This window comes from Scyliorhinus torazame, chromosome 5 (assembly GCF_047496885.1).
Source record: "Scyliorhinus torazame isolate Kashiwa2021f chromosome 5, sScyTor2.1, whole genome shotgun sequence".
Lineage (NCBI taxonomy): Eukaryota > Metazoa > Chordata > Chondrichthyes > Carcharhiniformes > Scyliorhinidae > Scyliorhinus > Scyliorhinus torazame.
The window spans coordinates 8,205,448-8,232,715 of record NC_092711.1 but is presented as its reverse complement, the minus strand read 5'-3'; the positions used below and the strand labels follow the sequence as shown (position 1 = coordinate 8,232,715).

Below are 27,268 nucleotides of genomic sequence, written 5' to 3'. Positions count from 1 at the left end.
AGTTACCCGGGAGTGAGGTACAGACTGGAATTTAATTGCACTATTTCTGTCTGAAATGAATGTGTTTTTATTGATAGTTTGCAGGCTTCGATATTGATGGAACAATAATTACCACAAAATCAGGGAAGGTTTTCCCCACCGGAACCGATGATTGGAGGTAAAACCCGTAGATTAACATCAGTAGAGATACAGGCATTAACACAGGGTGCTGGGGGAGAGGGGTTACTGAGTGACAGTGTGAGGGAGCTGGATTAACATCAGTAGAGATACAGGCATTAACACAGGGTGCTGGGGGAGAGGGGTTACTGAGTGACAGTGTGAGGGAGCTGGATTAACATCAGTAGAGATACAGGCATTAACACAGGGTGCTGGGGGAGACGGGTTACTGAGTGACAGTGTGAGGGAGCTGGATTAACATCAGTAGAGATACAGTCAGTAACACAGGGTGCTGGGGAGACGGGTTACTGAGTGACAGTGTGAGGGAGCTGGATTAACATCAGTAGAGATACAGTCAGTAACACAGGGTGCTGGGGGGAGCGGGGTTACTGAGTGACAGTGTCAGGGAGCGGGATTAACATCAGTAGAGATACAGTCAGTAACACAGGATGCTGGGTGAGAGAGGGGTTACTGAGTGACAGTGTGAGGGAGCTGGATTAACATCAGTAGAGATACAGTCAGTAACACAGGGTGCTGGGGGAGAGGGGTTACTGAGTGACAGTGTGAGGGAGCTGGATTAACATCAGTAGAGATACAGTCAGTAACACAGGGTGCTGGGAGAGAGGGGTTACTGAGTGACAGTGTGAGGGAGCTGGATTAACATCAGTAGAGATACAGTCAGTAACACAGGGTGCTGGGGAGACGTGTTACTGAGTGACAGTGTGAGGGAGCTGGATTAACATCAGTAGTGATACAGTCAGTAACACAGGGTGCTGGGGGAGAGGGGTTACTGAGTGACAGTGTGAGGGAGCTGGATTAACATCAGTAGAGATACAGTCAGTAACACAGGGTGCTGGGGGAGAGGGGTTACAGAGTGACAGTGTGAGGGAGCTGAATTAACATCAGTAGAGATACAGTCAGTAACACAGGGTGCTGGGGGAGAGGGGTTACTGAGTGACAGTGTGAGGGAGCTGAATTAACATCAGTAGAGATACAGTCAGTAACACAGGGTGCTGGGGGATAGGGGTTACTGAGTGACAGTGTGAGGGAGCTGGATTAACATCAGTAGAGATACAGTCAGTAACACAGGGTGCTGGGGGAGAGGGGTTACTGAGTGACAGTGTGAGGGAGCTGGATTAACATCAGTAGAGATACAGTCAGTAACACAGGGTGCTGGGGGAGAGGGGTTACTGAGTGACAGTGTGAGGGAGCTGGATTAACATCAGTAGAGATACAGTCAGTAACACAGGGTGCTGGGGGAGAGGGGTTACAGAGTGACAGTGTGAGGGAGCTGAATTAACATCAGTAGAGATACAGTCAGTAACACAGGGTGCTGGGGGAGAGGGGTTACTGAGTGACAGTGTGAGGGAGCTGAATTAACATCAGTAGAGATACAGTCAGTAACACAGGGTGCTGGGGGATAGGGGTTACTGAGTGACAGTGTGAGGGAGCTGGATTAACATCAGTAGAGATACAGTCAGTAACACAGGGCGCTGGGGGAGAGGGGTTACTGAGTGACAGTGTGAGGGAGCTGAATTAACATCAGTAGAGATACAGTCAGTAACACAGGGTGCTGGGGGAGAGGGGTTACTGAGTGACAGTGTGAGGGAGCTGGATTAACATCAGTAGAGATACAGTCAGTAATAGGGTGCTGGGGGAGAGGGGTTACTGAGTGACAGTGTGAGGGAGCTGAATTAACATCAGTAGAGATACAGTCAGTAACACAGGGTGCTGGGGGAGAGGGGTTACTGAGTGACAGTGTGAGGGAGCTGGATTAACATCAGTAGAGATACAGTCAGTAATAGGGTGCTGGGGGAGAGGGGTTACTGAGTGACAGTGTGAGGGAGCTGAATTAACATCAGTAGAGATACAGTCAGTAACACAGGGTGCGGGGGGAGAGGGGTTACTGAGTGACAGTGTGAGGGAGCTGCATTAACATCAGTAGAGATACAGTCAGTAACACAGGGTGCTGGGGGGAGAGGAGTTACTGAGTGACAGTGTGAGGGAGCTGGATTAACATCAGTAGAGATACAGTCAGTGACACAGGGTGCTGGGGGAGAGGGGTTACTGAGTGACAGTGTGAGGGAGCTGGATTAACATCAGTAGAGATACAGTCAGTAACACAGGGTGCTGGGGGAGAGGGGTTACTGAGTGACTGTGTGAGGGAGCTGGATTAACATCAGTAGAGATACAGTCAGTAACACAGGGTGCTGGGGAGACGGGTTACTGAGTGACAGTGTGAGGGAGCTGAATTAACATCAGTAGAGATACAGTCAGTAACACAGGGTGCTGGGGGAGAGGGGTTACTGAGTGACAGTGTGAGGGAGCTGGATTAACATCAGTAGAGATACAGTCAGTAACACAGGGCACTGGGGGAGAGGGGTTACTGAGTGACAGTGTGAGGGAGCTGGATTAACATCAGTAGAGATACAGTCAGTAACACAGGGCGCTGGGGTAGAGGGGTTTCTGAGTGACAGTGTGAGGGAGCTGGATTAACATCAGTAGAGATACAGTCAGTAACACAGGGTGCTGGGGGAGAGGGGTTACTGAGTGACAGTGTGAGGGAGCTGGATTAACATCAGTAGAGATACAGTCAGTAACACAGGGTGCTGGGGGAGAGGGGTTACTGAGTGACAGTGTGAGGGAGCTGGATTAACATCAGTAGAGATACAGTCAGTAACACAGGGTGCTGGGGGAGAGGGGTTACTGAGTGACAGTGTGAGGGAGCTGGATTAACATCAGTACAGATACAGTCAGTAACACAGGGTGCTGGGGGAGAGGGGTTACTGAGTGACAGTGTGAGGGAGCTGGATTAACATCAGTAGAGATACAGTCAGTAACACAGGGTGCTGGGGGAGAGGGGTTACAGAGTGACAGTGTGAGGGAGCTGGATTAACATCAGTAGAGATACAGTCAGTAACACAGGGTGCTGGGGGAGAGGGGTTACTGAGTGACAGTGTGAGGGAGCTGGATTAACATCAGTAGAGATACAGTCAGTAACACAGGGTGCTGGGGGAGAGGGGTTACTGAGTGACAGTGTGAGGGAGCTGGATTAACATCAGTAGAGATACAGTCAGTAACACAGGGTGCTGGGGGAGACGGGTTACTGAGTGACAGTGTGACGGAGCTGGATTAACATCAGTAGAGATACAGTCAGTAACACAGGGCGCTGGGGTAGAGGGGTTACTGAGTGACAGTGTGAGGGAGCTGGATTAACATCAGTAGAGATACAGTCAGTAACACAGGGTGCTGGGGGAGAGGGGTTACTGAGTGACAGTGTGAGGGAGCTGGATTAACATCAGTAGAGATACAGTCAGTAACACAGGGTGCTGGGGGAGAGGGGTTACTGAGTGACAGTGTGAGGGAGCTGAATTAACATCAGTAGAGATACAGTCAGTAACACAGGGTGCTGGGGGAGAGGGGTTACTGAGTGACAGTGTGAGCGAGCTGGATTAACATCAGTAGAGATACAGTCAGTAACAGGGTGCTGGGGGGAGAGGGGTTACTGAGTGACAGTGTGAGGGAGCTGGGGGAGAGGGGTTACTGAGTGACAGTGTGAGGGAGCTGGATTAACATCAGTACAGATACAGTCAGTAACACAGGGCGCTGGGGGAGAGGGGTTACTGAGTGACAGTGTCAGGGAGCTGGATTAACATCAGTAGAGATACAGTCAGTAACACAGGGTGCTGGGGGAGAGGGGTTACTGAGTGACAGTGTGAGGGAGCTGGATTAACATCAGTAGAGATACAGTCAGTAACACAGGGTGCTGGGGGAGAGGGGTTACTGAGTGACAGTGTGAGGGAGCTGGATTAACATCAGTAGAGATACAGTCAGTAACACAGGGTGCTGGGGGAGAGGGGTTACTGAGTGACAGTGTGAGGGAGCTGGATTAACATCAGTACAGATACAGTCAGTAACACAGGGTGCTGGGGGAGAGGGGTTACTGAGTGACAGTGTGAGGGAGCTGGATTAACATCAGTAGAGATACAGTCAGTAACACAGGGTGCTGGGGGAGAGGGGTTACAGAGTGACAGTGTGAGGGAGCTGGATTAACATCAGTAGAGATACAGTCAGTAACACAGGGTGCTGGGGGAGAGGGGTTACTGAGTGACAGTGTGAGGGAGCTGGATTAACATCAGTAGAGATACAGTCAGTAACACAGGGTGCTGGGGGAGAGGGGTTACTGAGTGACAGTGTGAGGGAGCTGGATTAACATCAGTAGAGATACAGTCAGTAACACAGGGTGCTGGGGGAGACGGGTTACTGAGTGACAGTGTGACGGAGCTGGATTAACATCAGTAGAGATACAGTCAGTAACACAGGGCGCTGGGGTAGAGGGGTTACTGAGTGACAGTGTGAGGGAGCTGGATTAACATCAGTAGAGATACAGTCAGTAACACAGGGTGCTGGGGGAGAGGGGTTACTGAGTGACAGTGTGAGGGAGCTGGATTAACATCAGTAGAGATACAGTCAGTAACACAGGGTGCTGGGGGAGAGGGGTTACTGAGTGACAGTGTGAGGGAGCTGAATTAACATCAGTAGAGATACAGTCAGTAACACAGGGTGCTGGGGGAGAGGGGTTACTGAGTGACAGTGTGAGCGAGCTGGATTAACATCAGTAGAGATACAGTCAGTAACAGGGTGCTGGGGGGAGAGGGGTTACTGAGTGACAGTGTGAGGGAGCTGGGGGAGAGGGGTTACTGAGTGACAGTGTGAGGGAGCTGGATTAACATCAGTACAGATACAGTCAGTAACACAGGGCGCTGGGGGAGAGGGGTTACTGAGTGACAGTGTCAGGGAGCTGGATTAACATCAGTAGAGATACAGTCAGTAACACAGGGTGCTGGGGGAGAGGGGTTACTGAGTGACAGTGTGAGGGAGCTGGATTAAAATTACTAGAGCTAATATCCAATATTTTCCCGTATTACCAGAATCCTGTATGCTGAAATTCCCCGCAAGTTGAAGGAGTTACTCGCAGAAGAGTACAAGGTTCGTAAAACGGAGGTCATTTGGCACGATTACCGATCGATCTTGCAAATTTTGATTCCATTTATTATTGTCACATGTATCAGTACACAGTGAAAAGTATTGATTCTTGCATGCTGTCGAAACAATTCACACCGTACACGGAAGGAATGAGAGACTGCAGAATATAATGTTACAGTTATAGCAAGGTGTAGAGAAAGGATCACTTAATACGAGGTCGGTCCATTCAAAAGTGTGATGGCAGTGGGGAAGGAGCTGTTCTTGAGTCGGCTGGTACGTGACCTCAAACTTTTACATCTTTTTCCTGACGGAAGAAGGTGGAAGAGAGTATGTCCGGGGTGCGGGGGGTCCTTAATTATGCTGGCTGCCTTTCTGAGGCAGCGGGAATTATCGACAGAGTCAATGGACGGGAGGCTGGTTTGCGTGATGGACTGGGCTACGTTCACGGCCTTTTGTAGTTTCCTGCGGTCTTGGGCAGAGCAGGCTCCATACCAAGCTGTGATACAACCAGAAAGAATGCTTTCCATGGTGCATCTGTAAAAGTTGGCGAGAGTCGTATCTGACAGGCCGAATTTCCTTCGTCTTCTGAGAAAGTAGAATCGTTGGTGGCCTTTCCTAACTATAGTGTCGGCATGGGGGGGGACCAGGACAGGCTGTTGGTGATCTGGACATCTAAAAACTTGAAGCTCTCGACCCTTTCTACTTTGTTCCCATTGATGTAGACAGGGGCATGTTCTCCACTACGCTTCCTGACGTCGATGACAATCTCCTTCGTTTCGCTGACATTGGGGGAGAGATTATTGTCGCCGCACCAGTTCACCAGATTCTCTGTCTCATTCCTGGACTCTGCCTCGTCATTGTTCGAAATCCGACCCACTACGGTGGCGTCATCAGCAAATTCGAGAATCGAGTTGGAGGGGAATTTGGCCACACAGTTATAGGTGTAGAAGGAGTATTGTAGGGGGCTGAGGACACAGCCTTGTGGGGCACCGGTGTTGAGGATGATCGTGGAGGACGTGTTTACATAGAATTTCATCGGATTTACAGTGCAGAAGGAGGCCATTCGGCCCATCGAGTCTGCACCGGCTCTTGGAAAGAGCACCCTACCCAAGGTCACACCTCCACCCTATCCCCATAACCCAGTAACCCCACCCAACACTAAGGGCAATTTTGGACACTAAGGGCAATTTATCATGGCCAATCCACCTAACCTGCACATCTTTGGACTGTGGGAGGAAACCGGAGCACCCGGAGGAAACCCACGCACCCACGGGGAGGATGTGCAGACTCCGCACAGAGAGTGACCCAAGCCGGAATCGAACCTGGGACCCTGGAGCTGTGAAGCAATTGTGCTAACCACTGTGCTACCGTGCTGCCCTGTTGCTTTACTGATTGTGGCCTGTCGGTTACAAAGTTCAGGATCCGGTCACAGAGGGAGGAGCCCAGGCCAAGGCCACGGAGTTTGGAGATGGGTTTCGTAGGAACGATGGCGTTGAAGGCTGAGCTGTAGTCGATAAACAGGAGTCGGACATGGGCGTCTGCGTCTCTGCGTGTAACTTTGCCGTCTCTCTGGCAGGTCTCTCTCTGAACTTGTGTCTCTCCCTGGAGGTCTCTCTCTGTCAACTTCGTCTCGGTCCCTTTAAATGACTTCCGGCCAATCAGCTTCACCTGTTTCCCTTTTCAGATCGTCCTCTTCACCAATCAGAGGGGCATCAGTCGGGGGAAGCTCCATCCCCAGGACTTCAAGTCGAAGGTGGAGGCCATCATCAGTCGCCTGGGTATACCCATTCAGGTGGGTGTGGGAGGGAAGCCAGCACTGTCAGAGGGTCAGTACTGAGGGAGTGCCGCACTGTCAGAGGGTCAGTACTGAGGGAGTGCCGCACTGTCAGAGGGTCAGTACTGAGGGAGTGCCGCACTGTCAGAGGGTCAGTACTGAGGGAGTGCCGCACTGTCAGAGGGTCAGTACTGAGGGAGTGCCGCACTGTCAGAGGGTCAGTACTGAGGGAGTGCCGCACTGTCAGAGGGTCAGTACTGAGGGAGTGCCGCACTGTCAGAGGGTCAGTACTGAGGGAGTGCCGCACTGTCAGAGGCTCAGTACTGAGGGAGTGCTGCACTGTCAGAGGGTCAGTACTGAGGGAGTGCCGCGCTGTCAGAGGGTCAGTACTGAGGGAATACCGCACTTTCAGAGGGTCAGTACTGAGGGAGTGCCGCACTGTCAGGGGGTCAGTACTGAGGGAGTGCTGCACTGTGAGAGGGTCAGTACTGAGGGAGTGTCGCACTGTCAGAGGGTCAGTACTGAGGGAGTGCCGCACTGTCAGAGGGTCAGTACTGAGGGAGTGCCGCACTGTCAGAGGGTCAGTACTGAGGGAGTGCCGCACTGTCAGAGGGTCAGTACTGAGGGAGTGCCGCACTGTCAGAGGCTCAGTACTGAGGGAGTGCTGCACTGTCAGAGGGTCAGTACTGAGGGAGTGCCGCGCTGTCAGAGGGTCAGTACTGAGGGAATACCGCACTTTCAGAGGGTCAGTACTGAGGGAGTGCCGTGCTGTCAGAGGGTCAGTACTGAGGGAGTGCCGCACTGTCAGAGGGTCAGTACTGAAGGAGCGCCGCACTGTCAGAGGGTCAATACTGAGGGAGTGCCGCACTGTCAGAGGGTCAATACTGAGGGAGTGCCGCACTGTCAGAGGGTCAGTACTGAGGGAGTGCCGCACTGTCAGAGGGTCAGTACTGAGGGAGTGCCGCACTGTCAGAGGGTCAGTACTGAGGGAGTGCCGCACTGTCAGAGGGTCAGTACTGAGGGAGTGCCGCACTGTCTGAGGGTCAGTACTGAGGGAGTGACGTACTGTCAGAGGGTCAGTACTGAGGGAGCGCCGCACTGTCAGAGAGTCAGTGCTGAGGGAGTGCCGCACTGTCAGAGGGTCAGTACTGAGGGAGCGCCGCACTGTCAGAGGGTCAGTACTGAGGGAGTGCCGCACTGTCAGAGGGTCAGTACTGAGGGAGTGCTGCACTGTCAGAGGGTCAGTACTGAGGGAGTGCCGCACTGTCAGAGGGTCAGTACTGAGGGAGTGCCGCACTGTCAGAGGGTCAGTACTGAGGGAGCGCCGCACTGTCAGAGAGTCAGTGCTGAGGGAGTGCCGCACTGTCAGAGGGTCAGTACTGAGGGAGTGACGTACTGTCAGAGGGTCAGTACTGAGGGAGCGCCGCACTGTCAGAGAGTCAGTGCTGAGGGAGTGCCGCACTGTCAGAGGGTCAGTACTGAGGGAGCGCCGCACTGTCAGAGGGTCAGTACTGAGGGAGTGCCGCACTGTCAGAGGGTCAGTACTGAGGGACTGCTGCACTGTCAGAGGGTCAGTACTGAGGGACTGCTGCACTGTCAGAGGGTCAGTACTGAGGGAGTGCCGCTCTGTCAGAGGGTCAGTACTGAGGGAGTGCCGCACTGTCAGAGGGTCAGTACTGAGGGAGTGCCGCACTGTCAGAGGGTCAGTACTGAGGGAGTGCCGCACTGTCAGAGGGTCAGTACTGAGGGAGTGCCGCACTGTCAGATGGTCAGTACTGAGGGAGTGCCGCACTGTCAGAGGGTCAGTACTGAGGGAGTGCCGCACTGTCAGAGGGTCAGTACTGAGGGAGTGCCGCACTGTCAGAGGGTCAGTACTGAGGGAGTGCCGCACTGTCAGAGGGTCAGTACTGAGGGAGTGCCGCTCTGTCAGAGGATCAGTACTGAGGGAGGGCCGCTCTGTCAGAGGCTCAGTACTGAGGGAGTGCCGCACTGTCAGAGGGTCAGTACGGAGGGAGCGTCCCACTGTCAGAGGGTCAGTACTGATGGAGTGCCGCACTGTCAGAGGGTCAGTACCGAGGGAATGCCTCACTGTCAGAAGGTCAGTACTGAGGGAGCGCCGCACTGTCAGAGGGTCAGTACTGAGGGAGTGCCGCTCTGTCAGATGGTCAGTACTGAGGGAGTGCCGCACTCTCAGAGGATCAGTACTGAGGGAGGGCCGCGTTTTCACAATGTGGCTCTCTTAAACCTGCTCAAAGCTCCATTGACTCGTTCACGGGATACTGTCCTCTGCAAGCAAAAGTAACATGTCCAGGCATTCGCCCTTTTTCAATTAAAGTGTTGGGGAGAATAGCTGGGATGTGCATTCTCTGTGGCAACACCTCAACCAATCGGAGTGGACTAGCCAAACAATCACCATCTATATCTTAGGCCACATGAATGGTTGCTCCTTTTGAAATTTGACACTCTTGGCTTTGTCCGATTGAAGTGTAAGACGGGACGCATCAACATCATGCTTCCCGTTTTTCCCGTTTGTTGTTAAGAAGTAAGTGGGGAATTAGAATTACAGTTTTTAGACATGCCCGATGCTGAGAGGTGGTTCTATGGAGGTGTTGAAACTGGCGAGGGGGCGCGGGACAGAGTAGATGGGGGGAACAAAGAAATGTACAGCACAGGAACAGGCCCTTCGGCCCTCCAAGCCTGTGCCGACCACGATGCCCGTCTTAACTAAAATCTTCTTCACTTTCGGGGTCCGTATCCCTCTATTCCCATCCTTTTGTCAAGATGCCCCTTAAACGTCACTATCGTCCCTGGTTCCACCACCTCCCGGCAGCATTTCAGTCACGTGGACCTGAAACTGCCCCACTTCCTTTGTCCTGGATGCTCGAGCTTGCGGGTTTGGAAGGGACTGGCATGCTGTACGGATGTCTCAATAGATTACATCGACTACATTACCTGTATCGACCCCCACATCCCAGCCCGTTACTCGGGTTTCGCCAACCCTCGCAACAAATTAGTACTCCGCGATGGAAGAGTGCTGATTGGTTGGCCGTATGCAACAGACTGGTCCGGGCGATAGTTAATTTGTGAACCAGATGGGGTTATTTTTGGACCGTCGCCAACGGTTCCGCGTCCACTTTTACGTCAAGATTTCACAAAAATCGTGATTTCAAATTTTGCCGTCCGACGAGGTGGGACTCGAACCCAGCCCCCAGTCCAGTGACAATAACACCAGAACGGCAAATCACAAAACTCTCACAACAATTTCTACCACGGGGGGGAAAGGATGCGGGCGAGTGGGCTCTGATTGGACACGAGGAAAGCTGAAAAATCCTGAGCGCGCGGGCAGCCCGTAGCATGCCCCTGGTTACGCCTGCCGTTGCGGCGACGGGCGCTCATGGACGGGGACCCATTCTCTGCAAACAAAAGAAACATGTTCAAGTCTCGTGCCTTTTTTAAAAAAAAATTACCCAGGAGCTGAGGGAGCTGGTAGTTCCCCGGGCATTTCTCGCTCTTCATTGGCTGAGAATTGTTGGTCAAAGATGTAACACCAAGACATAGAACATTACAGCGCAGTACAGGCCCTTCGGCCCTCGATGTTGCGCCGACCTGTGAAACCACTCTAAAGCCCATCTACACTATTCCCTTATCATCCATATGTCTATCCAATGACCATTTGAATGCCCTTAGTGTTGGCGAGTCCACTACTGTTGCAGGCAGGGCATTCCACACCCTTACTACTCTTAAAGCTGTGTCCCCTCGTGCTAGACATCACCATCCGCGGAAAAAGGCTCTCACTGTCCACCCTATCCAATCCTCTGATCATCTTGTACGCCTCAATTAAGTCACCTCTTAACCTTCTTCTCTCTAACGAAAACAGCCTCACGTCCCTCAGCCTTTCCTCATAAGATCTTCCCTCCATACCAGGCAACATTCTGGTAAATCTCCTCTGCACCCTTTCCAATGCTTCCACATCCTTCCTATAATGCGGCGATCAGAATTGCACGCAATACTCCAAATGCGGCCGCACCAGAGTGTTGTACAGCTGCAACAGGACCTCATGGCTCCGAAATTCAATCCCTCTACCAATAAAAGCTAACACACCGTACGCCTTCTTAACAACCCTCTCAACCTGAGTGGCAACTTTCAGGGATCTATGTGCATGGACACCGAGATCTCTCTGCTCATCCACACTGCCAAGAATTTTACCATTAGCCCAGTACTCTGTCTTCCTGTTATTCCTGCAGTAAACTCCCATTTGCCACCTCTCAGCTTACCTATGTCCCTCTAACTTGTCCCTTCCGCACTGTCCACAACTCAACCGACTTTAGTGTCATCTGTAAATTTACTCACCCATCCTTCTACACCCTCCTCCAGGTCATTTATAAAAATGACAAACAGCAGTGGCCCCAAAACAGATCCTTGTGGTACATCACTAGTAACTGGACTCCAGTCTGAACATTTCCCATCAACCACCACCCTTTGTCTTCTTCCAGCTAGCCAATTTCTGATCCAAACTGCTAAATCACCCTGAATTCCATGCCTCCGTATTTTCTGCAGTAGCCTACCGTGGGGAACCTTGTCAAGCGCTTTACTGAAATCCATATACACCACATCAACTGCTTTACCCTCATCCACCTGTTTGGTCACCTTCTCAAAGAACTCTATAAGGTTTGTGAGGCACAACCTACCCTTCACAAAATCGTGTTGACTATCCATAATCAAATTATTCCTTTCCAGATGATTATACACCCTATCTCTTATAAATCTTTCCAAGATTTTGCCCACAACAGAAGTAAGGCTCACTGGTCTATAGTTACCGGTGTTGTCACTACTCCCCTTCTTGAACAAGGGGACAACATTTGCGATCCTCCAGTCTTCTGGCACTATTCCTGTAGACATAAATGACTTAAAGATCAAAGCCAAAGGCTCAGCAATCTCCTCCCTAGCTTCCCAGAGAATCCTAGGATAAATCCCATCCGGCCCAGGGGACTTATCTATTTTCACATTTTCCAGAATTGTTAACACCTCATCCCTATGAACCTAAAGCCCTTCTAGTCTAGTAGCCTGAATCTCCGTATTCTCCTCAACAACATTGTCTTTTTCCTGTGTGAATACTGACGAAAAATATTAATTTAGCACCTCTCCTATCTCCTCGGACTCCAAGCACAACTTCCCACTACTGTCCTTGACTGGCCCTACTCTTACCCTAGTCATTCGTTTATTCCTGACGTATCTAGAGAAAGCTTTAGGCTTATCCTTGATCCTACCTGCCAAAGACTTCTCATGTCCCCTCCTGGCTCTTCTTAGCTCTCTCTTTAGGTCCTTCCTAGCTAACTTGTAACTCTCTGGGAACTAGAAATATTAAGGTGCACAGTTCCGGTCTCTGTATCCCTCAGTTAGACCCACACTGGGAGCACTGTACACAGTTAGGGTCTCCGTATCCCTCGGTTACACCACACTGGGAGCACTGTGCACAGTTCCGGTCTCCGTATCCCTCGGTTAGACCACACTGGGAGCACTGCACAGTTTCAGGCTCCATATCCCTCGGTTAGACCACACTGGGAGCACTGTGCACAGTTCCGGTCTCCGAATTCCTCGGTTAGACCACACTGGGAGCATTGTGTACAGTTCTGGACTCCATATCCCCCGATTAGACCCACACTGGGAGCACCGTGCACAGTTCCGGTCTCCGTATCCCTCGGTTAGACCACACTGGGAGCACTGTGCACAGTTCCGGTCTCCGTATCCCTCGGTTAGACCACACTGGGAGCACTGCACAGTTTCAGGCTCCATATCCCTCGGTTAGACCACACTGGGAGCACTGTGCACAGTCCGGTCTCCGTATCCCTCTGTTAGACCACACTGGGAGCACTGTGCACAGTTTCGGTCTCCGTACCCCTCGGTTAGACCACACTGGGAGCACTGTGTACAGTTCCGGTCTCCGTATCCCTCGGTTAGACCACACTGGGAGCACCGTGCACAGTTCCGGTCTCCCTATCCCTCGGTTAGACCACACTGGGAGCACTGTGTACAGTTCTGGACTCCATATCCCTCGATTAGACCCACACTGGGAGCACCGTGCACAGTTCCGGTCTCCGTATCCTTCGGTTAGACCACACAGGGAGCACTGTGCACAGTTCCGGTCTCCGTATCCCTTGGTTAGACCACACTGGGAGCACTGTGCACAGTTTCAGGCTCCATATCCCTCGGTTAGACCACACTGGGAGCACTGTGCACAGTCCGGTCTCCGTATCCCTCGGTTAGACCACACTGGGAGCACTGTGCACAGTTCCGGTCTCCCTATTCCTCGGTTAGACCACACTGGGAGCATTGTGTACAGTTCTGGACTCCATATCCCCCGATTAGACCCACACTGGGAGCACTGTGCACAGTTCCGGTCTCCGTATCCCTCGGTTAGACCACACTGGGAGCACTGCACAGTTTCAGGCTCCATATCCCTCGGTTAGACCACACTGGGAGCACTGTGCACAGTCCGGTCTCCGTATCCCTCTGTTAGACCACACTGGGAGCACTGTGCACAGTTAGGGTCTCCGTATCCCTCGGTTACACCACACTGGGAGCACTGTGCACAGTTCCGGTCTCCGTATCCCTCGGTTAGACCACCCTGGGAGCACTGCACAGTTTCAGGCTCCATATCCCTCGGTTAGACCACACTGGGAGCACTGTGCACAGTCCGGTCTCTGTATCCCTCGGTTAGACCACACTGAGAGCACTGTGCACAGTTCCGGTCTCCGTATCCCTCGGTTAGACCACACTGGGAGCACTGTGCACAGTTTCAGGCTCCATATCCCTCGGTTAGACCACACTGGGAGCACCGTGCACAGTTCCGGTCTCCGTATCCCTCGGTTAGTCCACACTGGGAGCACTGTGCACAGTTCCGGTCTCCGTATCCCTCGGTTAGACCCACACTGGGAGCACTGTGCACAGTTCCGGTCTCCGTATCTCTCGGTTAGACCACACTGGGAGCACCGTGCACAGTTCCGGTCTCCGTATCCCTCGGTTAGACCACACTGGGAGCACCGTGCACAGTTCCGGTCTCTGTATCCCTCGGTTAGACCACACTGGGAGCACTGTGCACAGTTCCGGTCTCCGTATCGCTCGGTTATACCACACTGGGAGCACAGTGCACAGTTCCGGTCTCCGTATCCCTCGGTTAGACCACACTGGGAGCACCGTGCACAGTTCCGGTCTCCGTATCCCTCGGTTAGACCACACTGGGAGCACCGTGCACAGTTCCGGTCTCCGTATCCCTCGGTTAGACCACACTGGGAGCACTGTGCACAGTTCCGGACTCCGTATCCCTCGGTTAGACACACACTGGGAGCACTGTGCACAGTTCCGGTCTCCCTATCCCTCGGTTAGACCACACTGGGAGCACTGTGCACAGTTCCGGTCTCCGTATCCCTCGGTTAGACCCACACTGGGAGCACTGTGCACAGTACCGGTCTCCCTATCCCTCGGTTAGACCACACTGGGAGCACTGTGCACAGTTCCGGTCTCCGTATCCCTCGGTTAGACCACACTGGGAGCACTGTGCACAGTTCCGGTCTCCGTATCCCTCGGTTAGACCACACTGGGAGCACTGCACAGTTTCAGGCTCCATATCCCTCGGTTAGACCACACTGGGAGCACTGTGCACAGTCCGGTCTCCGTATCCCTCGGTTAGACCATACTGGGAGCACTGTGCACAGTTCCGGTCACCGTACCCCTCGGTTAGACCACACTGGGAGCACTGTGTACAGTTCCGGTCTCCGTATCCCTCGGTTAGACCACACTGGGGGCACAGTGCACAGTTCCGGTCTCCCTATCCCTCGGTTAGACCACACTGGGAGCTCTGTGTACAGTTCTGGACTCCATATCCCTCGATTAGATCCACACTGGGAGCACCGTGCACAGTTCCGGTCTCCGTATCCCTCGGTTAGACCACACTGGGAGCACAGTGCACAGTTCCGGTCTCCGTATCCCTCGGTTAGACCACACTGGGAGCACCGTGCACAGTTCCGGTCTCCGTATCGCTCGGTTAGACCACACTGGGAGCACCGTGCACAGTTCCGGACTCCGTATCCCTCGGTTAGACCCACACTGGGAGCACTGTGCACAGTTCCGGTCTCCCTATCCCTCGGTTAGACCACACTGGGAGCACTGTGCACAGTTCCGGTCTCCCTATCCCTCGGTTAGACCACACTGGGAGCACTGTGCACAGTTCCGGTCTCTGTATCCCTCGGTTAGACCACACTGGGAGCACCGTGCACAGTTCCGTACTCCATATCCCTCGGTTAGACCACACTGGGAGCACTGTGCACAGTTCCGGTCTCCGTATCCCTCGGTTAGACCACACTGGGAGCACTGTGCACAGTTCCGGTCTCCGTATCCCTCGGTTAGACCACACTGGGAGCACTGTGCACAGTTCCGGTCTCCGTATCCCTCGGTTAGACCACACTGGGAGCACTGTGCACAGTTCCTGTGTCCGTACCCCTCGGTTAGACCACACTGGGAGCACTGTGCACAGTTCCGGTCTCCGTATCACTCGGTTAGACCACACTGGGAGCACCGTGCACAGTTCCGGTCTCCGTATCCCTCGGTTAGACCACACTGGGAGCACTGTGCACAGTTCCGGTCTCTCTATCCCTCGGTTAGACCACACTGGGAGCACCGTGCACAGTTCCGGTCTCCGTATCCCTCGGTTAGACCACACTGGGAGCACTGTGCACAGTTCCGGTCTCCGTCACCCTCGGTCAGACCCACACTAGGAGCACTGTGCACAGTTCCGGTCTCCGTATCCCTCGGTTAGACCACACTGGGAGCACTGTGCACAGTTCAGGTCTCTGTATCCCTCGTTTAGACCCACACTGGGAGCACTGTGCACAGTTCTGGTCTCCGTATCCCTCGGTTAGACCACACTGGGAGCACCGTGCACAGTTCCGGTCTCTGTATCCCTCGGTTAGACCACACTGGGAGCACCGTGCACAGTTCCGGTCTCCCTATCCCTCGGTTATACCACACTGGGAGCATTGTGCACAGTTCCAGACTCCCTATCCCTCGGTTAGACCACACTGGGAACACCGTGCACAGTTCTGGTCTCCGTATCCCTCGGTTAGACCACTCTGGGAGCACAGTGCACAGTTCCGGTATCCGTATCCCTCAGTTAGACCACACTGGGAGCACCGTGCACAGTTCCGGTCTCCGTATCCCTTGGTTAGACACTCACTGGGAGCACTGTGCACAGTTCCGGTCTCCGTATCCCTCGGTTAGACCACACTGGGGGCACAGTGCACAGTTCCGGTCTCCCTATCCCTCGGTTAGACCACACTGGGAGCTCTGTGTACAGTTCTGGACTCCATATCCCTCGATTAGATCCACACTGGGAGCACCGTGCACAGTTCCGGTCTCCGTATCCCTCGGTTAGACCACACTGGGAGCACAGTGCACAGTTCCGGTCTCCGTATCCCTCGGTTAGACCACACTGGGAGCACCGTGCACAGTTCCGGTCTCCGTATCGCTCGGTTAGACCACACTGGGAGCACCGTGCACAGTTCCGGACTCCGTATCCCTCGGTTAGACCCACACTGGGAGCACTGTGCACAGTTCCGGTCTCCCTATCCCTCGGTTAGACCACACTGGGAGCACTGTGCACAGTTCCGGTCTCCCTATCCCTCGGTTAGACCACACTGGGAGCACTGTGCACAGTTCCGGTCTCTGTATCCCTCGGTTAGACCACACTGGGAGCACCGTGCACAGTTCCGTACTCCATATCCCTCGGTTAGACCACACTGGGAGCACTGTGCACAGTTCCGGTCTCCGTATCCCTCGGTTAGACCACACTGGGAGCACTGTGCACAGTTCCGGTCTCCGTATCCCTCGGTTAGACCACACTGGGAGCACTGTGCACAGTTCCGGTCTCCGTATCCCTCGGTTAGACCACACTGGGAGCACTGTGCACAGTTCCTGTGTCCGTACCCCTCGGTTAGACCACACTGGGAGCACTGTGCACAGTTCCGGTCTCCGTATCACTCGGTTAGACCACACTGGGAGCACCGTGCACAGTTCCGGTCTCCGTATCCCTCGGTTAGACCACACTGGGAGCACTGTGCACAGTTCCGGTCTCTCTATCCCTCGGTTAGACCACACTGGGAGCACCGTGCACAGTTCCGGTCTCCGTATCCCTCGGTTAGACCACACTGGGAGCACTGTGCACAGTTCCGGTCTCCGTCACCCTCGGTCAGACCCACACTAGGAGCACTGTGCACAGTTCCGGTCTCCGTATCCCTCGGTTAGACCACACTGGGAGCACTGTGCACAGTTCAGGTCTCTGTATCCCTCGTTTAGACCCACACTGGGAGCACTGTGCACAGTTCTGGTCTCCGTATCCCTCGGTTAGACCACACTGGGAGCACCGTGCACAGTTCCGGTCTCTGTATCCCTCGGTTAGACCACACTGGGAGCACCGTGCACAGTTCCGGTCTCCCTATCCCTCGGTTATACCACACTGGGAGCATTGTGCACAGTTCCAGACTCCCTATCCCTCGGTTAGACCACACTGGGAACACCGTGCACAGTTCTGGTCTCCGTATCCCTCGGTTAGACCACTCTGGGAGCACAGTGCACAGTTCCGGTATCCGTATCCCTCAGTTAGACCACACTGGGAGCACCGTGCACAGTTCCGGTCTCCGTATCCCTTGGTTAGACACTCACTGGGAGCACTGTGCACAGTTCCGGTCTCCGTATCCCTCGGTTAGACCACACTGGGAGCACTGTGCACAGTTCCAGTCTCCGTATCCCTCGGTTAGACCACACTGGGATCACCGTGCACAGTTCCGGTCTCCGTATCCCTCGGTTAGACCACACTGGAAGCACTGTGCACAGTTCCGGTCTCCGTATCCCTCGGTTAGACCACACTGGGAGCACTGTGCACAGTTCCGGTCTCCGTATCCCTCGGTTAGACCACACTGGGAGCACAGTGCACAGTTGCGGTCTCCGTATCCCTCGGTTAGACCACACTGGGAGCACCGTGCACAGTTCCGGTCTCCGTATCCCTCGGTTAGACCCACACTGGGAGCACCGTGCACAGTTCCGGTCTCCGTATCCCTCGGTTAGACCACACTGGGAGCACCGTGCACAGTTCCGGTCTCCGTGTCCCTCGGTTAGACCACACTGGGAGCACTGTGCACAGTTCCGGTCTCCGTATCCCTCGGTTAGACCACACTGGGAGCACTGTGCACAGTTCCGGTCTCCGTATCCCTCGGTTAGACCACACTGGGAGCCCTGTGCACAGTTCCTGTCTCAGTACCCCTCGGTTAGACCACACTGGGAGCACTGTGCACAGTTCCGGTCTCCGTATCCCTCGGTTAGACCACACTGGGAGCACTGTGCACAGTTCCGGTCTCTCTATCCCTCGGTTAGACCACACTGGGAGCACCGTGCACAGTTCCGGTCTCCGTATCCCTCGATTAGACCACACTGGGAGCACTGTGCACAGTTCTGGACTCCATATCCCTCGGTTAGACCCACACTGGGAGCACCGTGCACAGTTCCGGTCTCTGTCACCCTCGGTCAGACCCACACTGGGAGCACTGTGCACAGTTCCGGTCTCCGTATCCCTCGGTTAGACCACACTGGGAGTACTGTGCACAGTTCAGCTCTCTGTATCCCTCGTTTAGACCCACACTGGGAGCACTGTGCACAGTTCTGGTCTCCGTATCCCTCGGTTAGACCACACTGGGAGCACCGTGCACAGTTCCGGTCTCCGTATCCCTCGGTTAGACCCACACTGGGAGCACTGTGCACAGTCTCGGTCTCTGTAACCCTCGGTTAGACCACACTGGGAGCACCGTGCACAGTTCCGGTCTCCGTATCCCTCGGTTAGACCACACTGGGAGCACCGTGCACAGTTCCGGTCTCCCTATCCCTCGGTTAGACCACACTGGGAGCATTGTGCACAGTTCCGGTCTCCGTATCCCTCGGTTAGACCACACTGGGAGCACTGTGCACAGTTCCGATCTCCGTATCCCTCGGTTAGACCACACTGGGAGCTCTGTGCACAGTTGCGGTCTCCGTATCCCTCGGTTAGACCACACTGGGAGCACCGTGCACAGTTCCGGTCTCCGTATCCCTCGGTTAGACCACACTGGGAGCACCGTGCACAGTTCCGGTCTCCGTATCCCTTGGTTAGACCACACTGGGAGCACTGTGCACAGTTCCGGTCTCCCAATTCCTCGGTTAGACCACACTGGGAGCATTGTGTACAGTTCTGGACTCCATATCCCCCGATTAGACCCACACTGGGAGCACCGTGCACAGTTCCGGTCTCCGTATCCCTCGGTTAGACCACACTGGGAGCACTGTGCACAGTTCCGGTCTCCGTATCCCTCGGTTAGACCACACTGGGAGCACTGCACAGTTTCAGGCTCCATATCCCTCGGTTAGACCACACTGGGAGCACTGTGCACAGTCCGGTCTCCGTATCCCTCTGTTAGACCACACTGGGAGCACTGTGCACAGTTTCGGTCTCCGTACCCCTCGGTTAGACCACACTGGGAGCACTGTGTACAGTTCCGGTCTCCGTATCCCTCGGTTAGACCACACTGGGAGCACCGTGCACAGTTCCGGTCTCCCTATCCCTCGGTTAGACCACACTGGGAGCACTGTGTACAGTTCTGGACTCCATATCCCTCGATTAGACCCACACTGGGAGCACCGTGCACAGTTCCGGTCTCCGTATCCTTCGGTTAGACCACACAGGGAGCACTGTGCACAGTTCCGGTCTCCGTATCCCTTGGTTAGACCACACTGGGAGCACTGTGCACAGTTTCAGGCTCCATATCCCTCGGTTAGACCACACTGGGAGCACTGTGTACAGTTCCGGTCTCCGTATCCCTCGGTTAGACCACACTGGGAGCACTGTGCACAGTTTCAGGCTCCATATCCCTCGGTTAGACCACACTGGGAGCACTGTGCACAGTCCGGTCTCCGTATCCCTCGGTTAGACCACACTGGGAGCATTGTGCACAGTTCCGGTCTCCCTATTCCTCGGTTAGACCACACTGGGAGCACTGTGCACAGTCCGGTCTCCGTATCCCTCGGTTAGACCACACTGGGAGCATTGTGCACAGTTCCGGTCTCCCTATTCCTCGGTTAGACCACACTGGGAGCATTGTGTACAGTTCTGGACTCCATATCCCCCGATTAGACCCACACTGGGAACACTGTGCACAGTTCCGGTCTCCGTATCCCTCGGTTAGACCACACTGGGAGCACTGCACAGTTTCAGGCTCCATATCCCTCGGTTAGACCACACTGGGAGCACTGTGCACAGTCCGATCTCCGTATCCCTCGGTTAGACCACACTGAGAGCACTGTGCACAGTTCCGGTCTCCGTATCCCTCGGTTAGACCACACTGGGAGCACTGTGCACAGTTTCAGGCTCCATATCCCTCGGTTAGACCACACTGGGAGCACCGTGCACAGTTCCGGTCTCCGTATCCCTCGGTTAGTCCACACTGGGAGCACTGTGCACAGTTCCGGTCTCCCTATCCCTCGGTTAGACCACACTGGGAGCTCTGTGTACAGTTCTGGACTCCATATCCCTCGATTAGATCCACACTGGGAGCACCGTGCACAGTTCCGGTCTCCGTATCCCTCGGTTAGACCACACTGGGAGCACAGTGCACAGTTCCGGTCTCCGTATCCCTCGGTTAGACCACACTGGGAGCACCGTGCACAGTTCCGGTCTCCGTATCGCTCGGTTAGACCACACGGAGCACCGTGCACAGTTCCGGACTCCGTATCCCTCGGTTAGACCCACACTGGGAGCACTGTGCACAGTTCCGGTCTCCCTATCCCTCGGTTAGACCACACTGGGAGCACTGTGCACAGTTCCGGTCTCCCTATCCCTCGGTTAGACCACACTGGGAGCACTGTGCACAGTTCCGGTCTCTGTATCCCTCGGTTAGACCACACTGGGAGCACCGTGCACAGTTCCGTACTCCATATCCCTCGGTTAGACCACACTGGGAGCACTGTGCACAGTTCCGGTCTCCGTATCCCTCGGTTAGACCACACTGGGAGCACTGTGCACAGTTCCGGTCTCCGTATCCCTCGGTTAGACCACACTGGGAGCACTGTGCACAGTTCCGGTCTCCGCATCCCTCGGTTAGACCACACTGGGAGCACTGTGCACAGTTCCTGTGTCCGTACCCCTCGGTTAGACCACACTGGGAGCACTGTGCACAGTTCCGGTCTCCGTATCACTCGGTTAGACCACACTGGGAGCACCGTGCACAGTTCCGGTCTCCGTATCCCTCGGTTAGACCACACTGGGAGCACTGTGCACAGTTGCGGTCTCTCTATCCCTCTGTTAGACCACACTGGGAGCACCGTGCACAGTTCCGGTCTCCGTATCCCTCGGTTAGACCACACTGGGAGCACTGTGCACAGTTCCGGTCTCCGTCACCCTCGGTCAGACCCACACTAGGAGCACTGTGCACAGTTCCGGTCTCCGTATCCCTCGGTTAGACCACACTGGGAGCACTGTGCACAGTTCAGGTCTCTGTATCCCTCGTTTAGACCCACACTGGGAGCACTGTGCACAGTTCTGGTCTCCGTATCCCTCGGTTAGACCACACTGGGAGCACCGTGCACAGTTCCGGTCTCTGTATCCCTCGGTTAGACCACACTGGGAGCACCGTGCACAGTTCCGGTCTCCCTATCCCTCGGTTATACCACACTGGGAGCATTGTGCACAGTTCCAGACTCCCTATCCCTCGGTTAGACCACACTGGGAACACCGTGCACAGTTCTGGTCTCCGTATCCCTCGGTTAGACCACTCTGGGAGCACAGTGCACAGTTCCGGTATCCGTATCCCTCGGTTAGACCACACTGGGAGCACCGTGCACAGTTCCGGTCTCCGTATCCCTTGGTTAGACACTCACTGGGAGCACTGTGCACAGTTCCGGTCTCCGTATCCCTCGGTTAGACCACACTGGGAGCACTGTGCACAGTTCCAGTCTCCGTAGCCCTCGGTTAGACCACACTGGGATCATCGTGCACAGTTCCGGTCTCCGTATCCCTCGGTTAGACCACACTGGGAGCACTGTGCACAGTTCCGGTCTCCGTATCCCTCGGTTAGACCACACTGGGAGCACTGTGCACAGTTCCGGTCTCCGTATCCCTCGGTTAGACCACACTGGGAGCACAGTGCACAGTTGCGGTCTCCGTATCCCTCGGTTAGACCACACTGGGAGCACCGTGCACAGTTCCGGTCTCCGTATCCCTCGGTTAGACCCACACTGGGAGCACCGTGCACAGTTCCGGTCTCCGTATCCCTCGGTTAGACCACACTGGGAGCACCGTGCACAGTTCCGGTCTCCGTGTCCCTCGGTTAGACCACACTGGGAGCACTGTGCACAGTTCCGGTCTCCGTATCCCTCGGTTAGACCACACTGGGAGTACTGTGCACAGTTCCGGTCTCCGTATCCCTCGGTTAGACCACACTGGGATCCCTGTGCACAGTTCCTGTCTCAGTACCCCTCGGTTAGACCACACTGGGAGCACTGTGCACAGTTCCGGTCTCCGTATCCCTCGGTTAGACCACACTGGGAGCACCGTGCACAGTTCCGGTCTCCGTATCCCTCGGTTAGACCACACTGGGAGCACTGTGCACAGTTCTGGACTCCATATCCCTCGGTTAGACCCACACTGGGAGCACCGTGCACAGTCCCGGTCTCTGTCACCCTCGGTCAGACCCACACTGGGAGCACTGTGCACAGTTCCGGTCTCCGTATCCCTCGGTTAGACCACACTGGGAGTACTGTGCACAGTTCAGCTCTCTGTATCCCTCGGTTAGACCCACACTGGGAGCACTGTGCACAGTTCCGGTCTCCGTATCCCTCGGTTAGACCACACTGGGAGCACCGTGCACAGTTCCGGTCTCCGTATCCCTCGGTTAGACCACACTGGGAGCACTGTGCACAGTTCCGGTCTCTCTATCCCTCGGTTAGACCACACTGGGAGCACCGTGCACAGTTCCGGTCTCCGTATCCCTCGGTTAGACCACACTGGGAGCACTGTGCACAGTTCTGGACTCCATATCCCTCGGTTAGACCCACACTGGGAGCACCGTGCACAGTCCCGGTCTCTGTCACCCTCGGTCAGACCCACACTGGGAGCACTGTGCACAGTTCCGGTCTCCGTATCCCTCGGTTAGACCACACTGGGAGTACTGTGCACAGTTCAGCTCTCTGTATCCCTCGGTTAGACCCACACTGGGAGCACTGTGCACAGTCTCGGTCTCTGTAACCCTCGGTTAGACCACACTGGGAGCACCGTGCACAGTTCCGGTCTCCGTATCCCTCGGTTAGACCACACTGGGAGCACCGTGCACAGTTCCGGTCTCCCTATCCCTCGGTTAGACCACACTGGGAGCATTGTGCACAGTTCCGGTCTCCGTATCCCTCGGTTAGACCACACTGGGAGCACTGTGCACAGTTCCGATCTCCGTATCCCTCGGTTAGACCACACTGGGAGCTCTGTGCACAGTTGCGGTCTCCGTATCCCTCGGTTAGACCACACTGGGAGCACCGTGCACAGTTCCGGTCTCCGTATCCCTCGGTTAGACCACACTGGGAGCACCGTGCACAGTTCCGGTCTCCGTATCCCTTGGTTCGTCCCACACTGGGAGCACAGTGCACAGTTCCGGTCTCCGTATCCCTCGGTTAGACCACACTGGGAGCACTGTGCACAGTTCCAGTCTCCGTATCCCTCGGTTAGACCACACTGGGATCACCGTGCACAGTTCCGGTCTCCGTATCCCTCGGTTAGACCACACTGGGAGCACTGTGCACAGTTCCGGTGTCCGTATCCCTCGGTTAGACCACACTGGGAGCACTGTGCACAGTTCCAGTCTCCGTATCCCTCGGTTAGACCACACTGGGATCACCGTGCACAGTTCCGGTCTCCGTATCCCTTGGTTAGACCACACTGGGAGCACTGTGCACAGTTCCGGTCTCCGTATCCCTCGGTTAGACCACACTGGGAGCACTGTGCACAGTTCCAGTCTCCGTATCCCTCGGTTAGACCACACTGGGAGCACAGTGCACAGTTCCGGTCTCCGTATCCCTCGGTTAGACCACACTGGGAGCACCGTGCACAGTTCCGGTCTCCGTATCCCTTGGTTCGTCCCACACTGGGAGCACAGTGCACAGTTCCGGTCTCCGTATCCCTCGGTTAGACCACACTGGGAGCACTGTGCACAGTTCCAGTCTCCGTATCCCTCGGTTAGACCACACTGGGATCACCGTGCACAGTTCCGGTCTCCGTATCCCTCGGTTAGACCACACTGGGAGCACTGTGCACAGTTCCTGTCTCCGTATCCCTCGGTTAGACCCCCACTGGGAGCACCGTGCACAGTTCCGGTCTCCGTATCCCTCGCTTAGACCCCCACTGGGAGCACCGTGCACAGTTCCGGTCTCCGTAGCCCTCCCTTAGACCCACACTGCGAGCACTCTGCACAGTTCCGGTCTCCATATCCCTCGGTTAGACCCACACTGGGAGCACCGTGCACAGTTCCTGTCTCAGTACCCCTCGGTTAGACCACACTGGGAGCACTGTGCACAGTTCCGGTCTCCGTATCCCTCGGTTAGACCACACTGGGAGCACCGTGCACAGTTCCGGTCTCCGTATCCCTCGGTTAGACCACACTGGGAGCACTGTGCACAGTTCCGGTCTCTCTATCCCTCGGTTAGACCACACTGGGAGCACCGTGCACAGTTCCGGTCTCCGTATCCCTCGGTTAGACCACACTGGGAGCACTGTGCACAGTTCTGGACTCCATATCCCTCGGTTAGACCCACACTGGGAGCACCGTGCACAGTCCCGGTCTCTGTCACCCTCGGTCAGACCCACACTGGGAGCACTGTGCACAGTTCCGGTCTCCGTATCCCTCGGTTAGACCACACTGGGAGTACTGTGCACAGTTCAGCTCTCTGTATCCCTCGGTTAGACCCACACTGGGAGCACTGTGCACAGTTCCGGTCTCCGTATCCCTCGGTTAGACCACACTGGGAGCACCGTGCACAGTTCCGGTCTCCGTATCCCTCGGTTAGACCACACTGGGAGCACTGTGCACAGTTCCGGTCTCTCTATCCCTCGGTTAGACCACACTGGGAGCACCGTGCACAGTTCCGGTCTCCGTATCCCTCGGTTAGACCACACTGGGAGCACTGTGCACAGTTCTGGACTCCATATCCCTCGGTTAGACCCACACTGGGAGCACCGTGCACAGTTCCGGTCTCCGTATCCCTCGGTTAGACCACACTGGGAGCATTGTGCACAGTTCCGGTCTCCGTATCCCTCGGTTAGACCACACTGGGAGCACTGTGCACAGTTCCGATCTCCGTATCCCTCGGTTAGACCACACTGGGAGCTCTGTGCACAGTTGCGGTCTCCGTATCCCTCGGTTAGACCACACTGGGAGCACCGTGCACAGTTCCGGTCTCCGTATCCCTCGGTTAGACCACACTGGGAGCACCGTGCACAGTTCCGGTCTCCGTATCCCTTGGTTCGTCCCACACTGGGAGCACAGTGCACAGTTCCGGTCTCAGTATCCCTCGGTTAGACCACACTGGGAGCACTGTGCACAGTTCCAGTCTCCGTATCCCTCGGTTAGACCACACTGGGATCACCGTGCACAGTTCCGGTCTCCGTATCCCTCGGTTAGACCACACTGGGAGCACTGTGCACAGTTCCGGTGTCCGTATCCCTCGGTTAGACCACACTGGGAGCACTGTGCACAGTTCCAGTCTCCGTATCCCTCGGTTCGACCACACTGGGATCACCGTGCACAGTTCCGGTCTCCGTATCCCTTGGTTAGACCACACTGGGAGCACTGTGCACAGTTCCGGTCTCCGTATCCCTCGGTTAGACCACACTGGGAGCACTGTGCACAGTTCCAGTCTCTGTATCCCTCGGTTAGACCACACTGGGAGCACAGTGCACAGTTCCGGTCTCCGTATCCCTCGGTTAGACCACACTGGGAGCACCGTGCACAGTTCCGGTCTCCGTATCCCTTGGTTCGTCCCACACTGGGAGCACAGTGCACAGTTCCGGTCTCCGTATCCCTCGGTTAGACCACACTGGGAGCACTGTGCACAGTTCCAGTCTCCGTATCCCTCGGTTAGACCACACTGGGATCACCGTGCACAGTTCCGGTCTCCGTATCCCTCGGTTAGACCACACTGGGAGCACTGTGCACAGTTCCTGTCTCCGTATCCCTCGGTTAGACCCCCACTGGGAGCACCGTGCACAGTTCCGGTCTCCGTATCCCTCGCTTAGACCCCCACTGGGAGCACCGTGCACAGTTCCGGTCTCCGTAGCCCTCCCTTAGACCCACACTGCGAGCACTCTGCACAGTTCCGGTCTCCATATCCCTCGGTTAGACCCACACTGGGAGCACCGTGCACAGTTCCGGTCTCCGTATCCCTCACTTAGACCCACACTGGGAGCACTGTGCACAGTTCCGGTCTCCATATCCCTCGGTTAGACCCACACTGGGAGCACTGTGCAAAGTTCCGGTCTCCGTATCCCTCGGAAGGTGGAGACCAGAAATGGAGGACAATTACAAATTAATCCAATGGCAAACTCCGAGAGTGGGGCTAATGTGGGACTCGCTCCCACAGAGAGGGAATTGTGTCGATGTTTTTCGGGGCATGAGGGGAAGTTGGTGAATAAACGGATGGGGAAGCGAGAGTTCGAAGGGCGGGAGATGCAGGCAGATGGAGGAGGTGCGATACTTAGTCATCCTTTTTAGACTCTTCCCTTCTCCCCCTCCAGGTTTATGTCTCAACCGGATTAGGATCCTATCGGAAGCCTATGCTGGGAATGTTGGAGCTTCTGCAGGAACAGGTACTGCGGATCATCGCCGAGGCGGGAATGCGCACATCCCACAGGCTATATCATTCCCATCGCTGAATCCCCTCCCCTCTCATCGCCACCAACATCGCGGTCGCAGCCTCTCGCCAAGGCTCCTTCCAAACCCACGGCCGTCAGGGTCTAGAAGGACAACGGCGGCAGACACACGGGGGACCCCCACTTTCTGATCACAGCTTCCCGGGTATAGAGACCGGAACTGTGCACAGTGCGCCCAGTGTGGTCTAACCGAGGGATACGGAGACCGGAACTGTGCACCGTGCTCCCAGTGTGGTCTAACCGAGGGATACGGAGACCGGAACTGTGCACAGTGCTCCCAGTGTGGTCTAACCGAGGGATATGGAGACCGGAACTGTGCACAGTGCGCCCAGTGTGGTCTAACCGAGGGATACGGAGACGGGAACTGTGCA

General features: G+C 55.2%; 1 protein-coding gene across 1 annotated transcript in view; it reads left to right on the top strand.

Moving 5' to 3' along the window:
• Positions 1–27,268, top strand: part of pnkp (polynucleotide kinase 3'-phosphatase) — a 120,905-nt gene that overhangs the window by 46,468 nt on the left and 47,169 nt on the right. The window contains exons 2-5 of the mRNA XM_072501574.1: positions 78–157; positions 5,088–5,145; positions 6,827–6,934; positions 26,763–26,834. Of these exons, the coding sequence (XP_072357675.1) occupies positions 78–157; positions 5,088–5,145; positions 6,827–6,934; positions 26,763–26,834 (318 nt within the window). The remainder of the gene's footprint in view (positions 1–77; positions 158–5,087; positions 5,146–6,826; positions 6,935–26,762; positions 26,835–27,268) is intronic.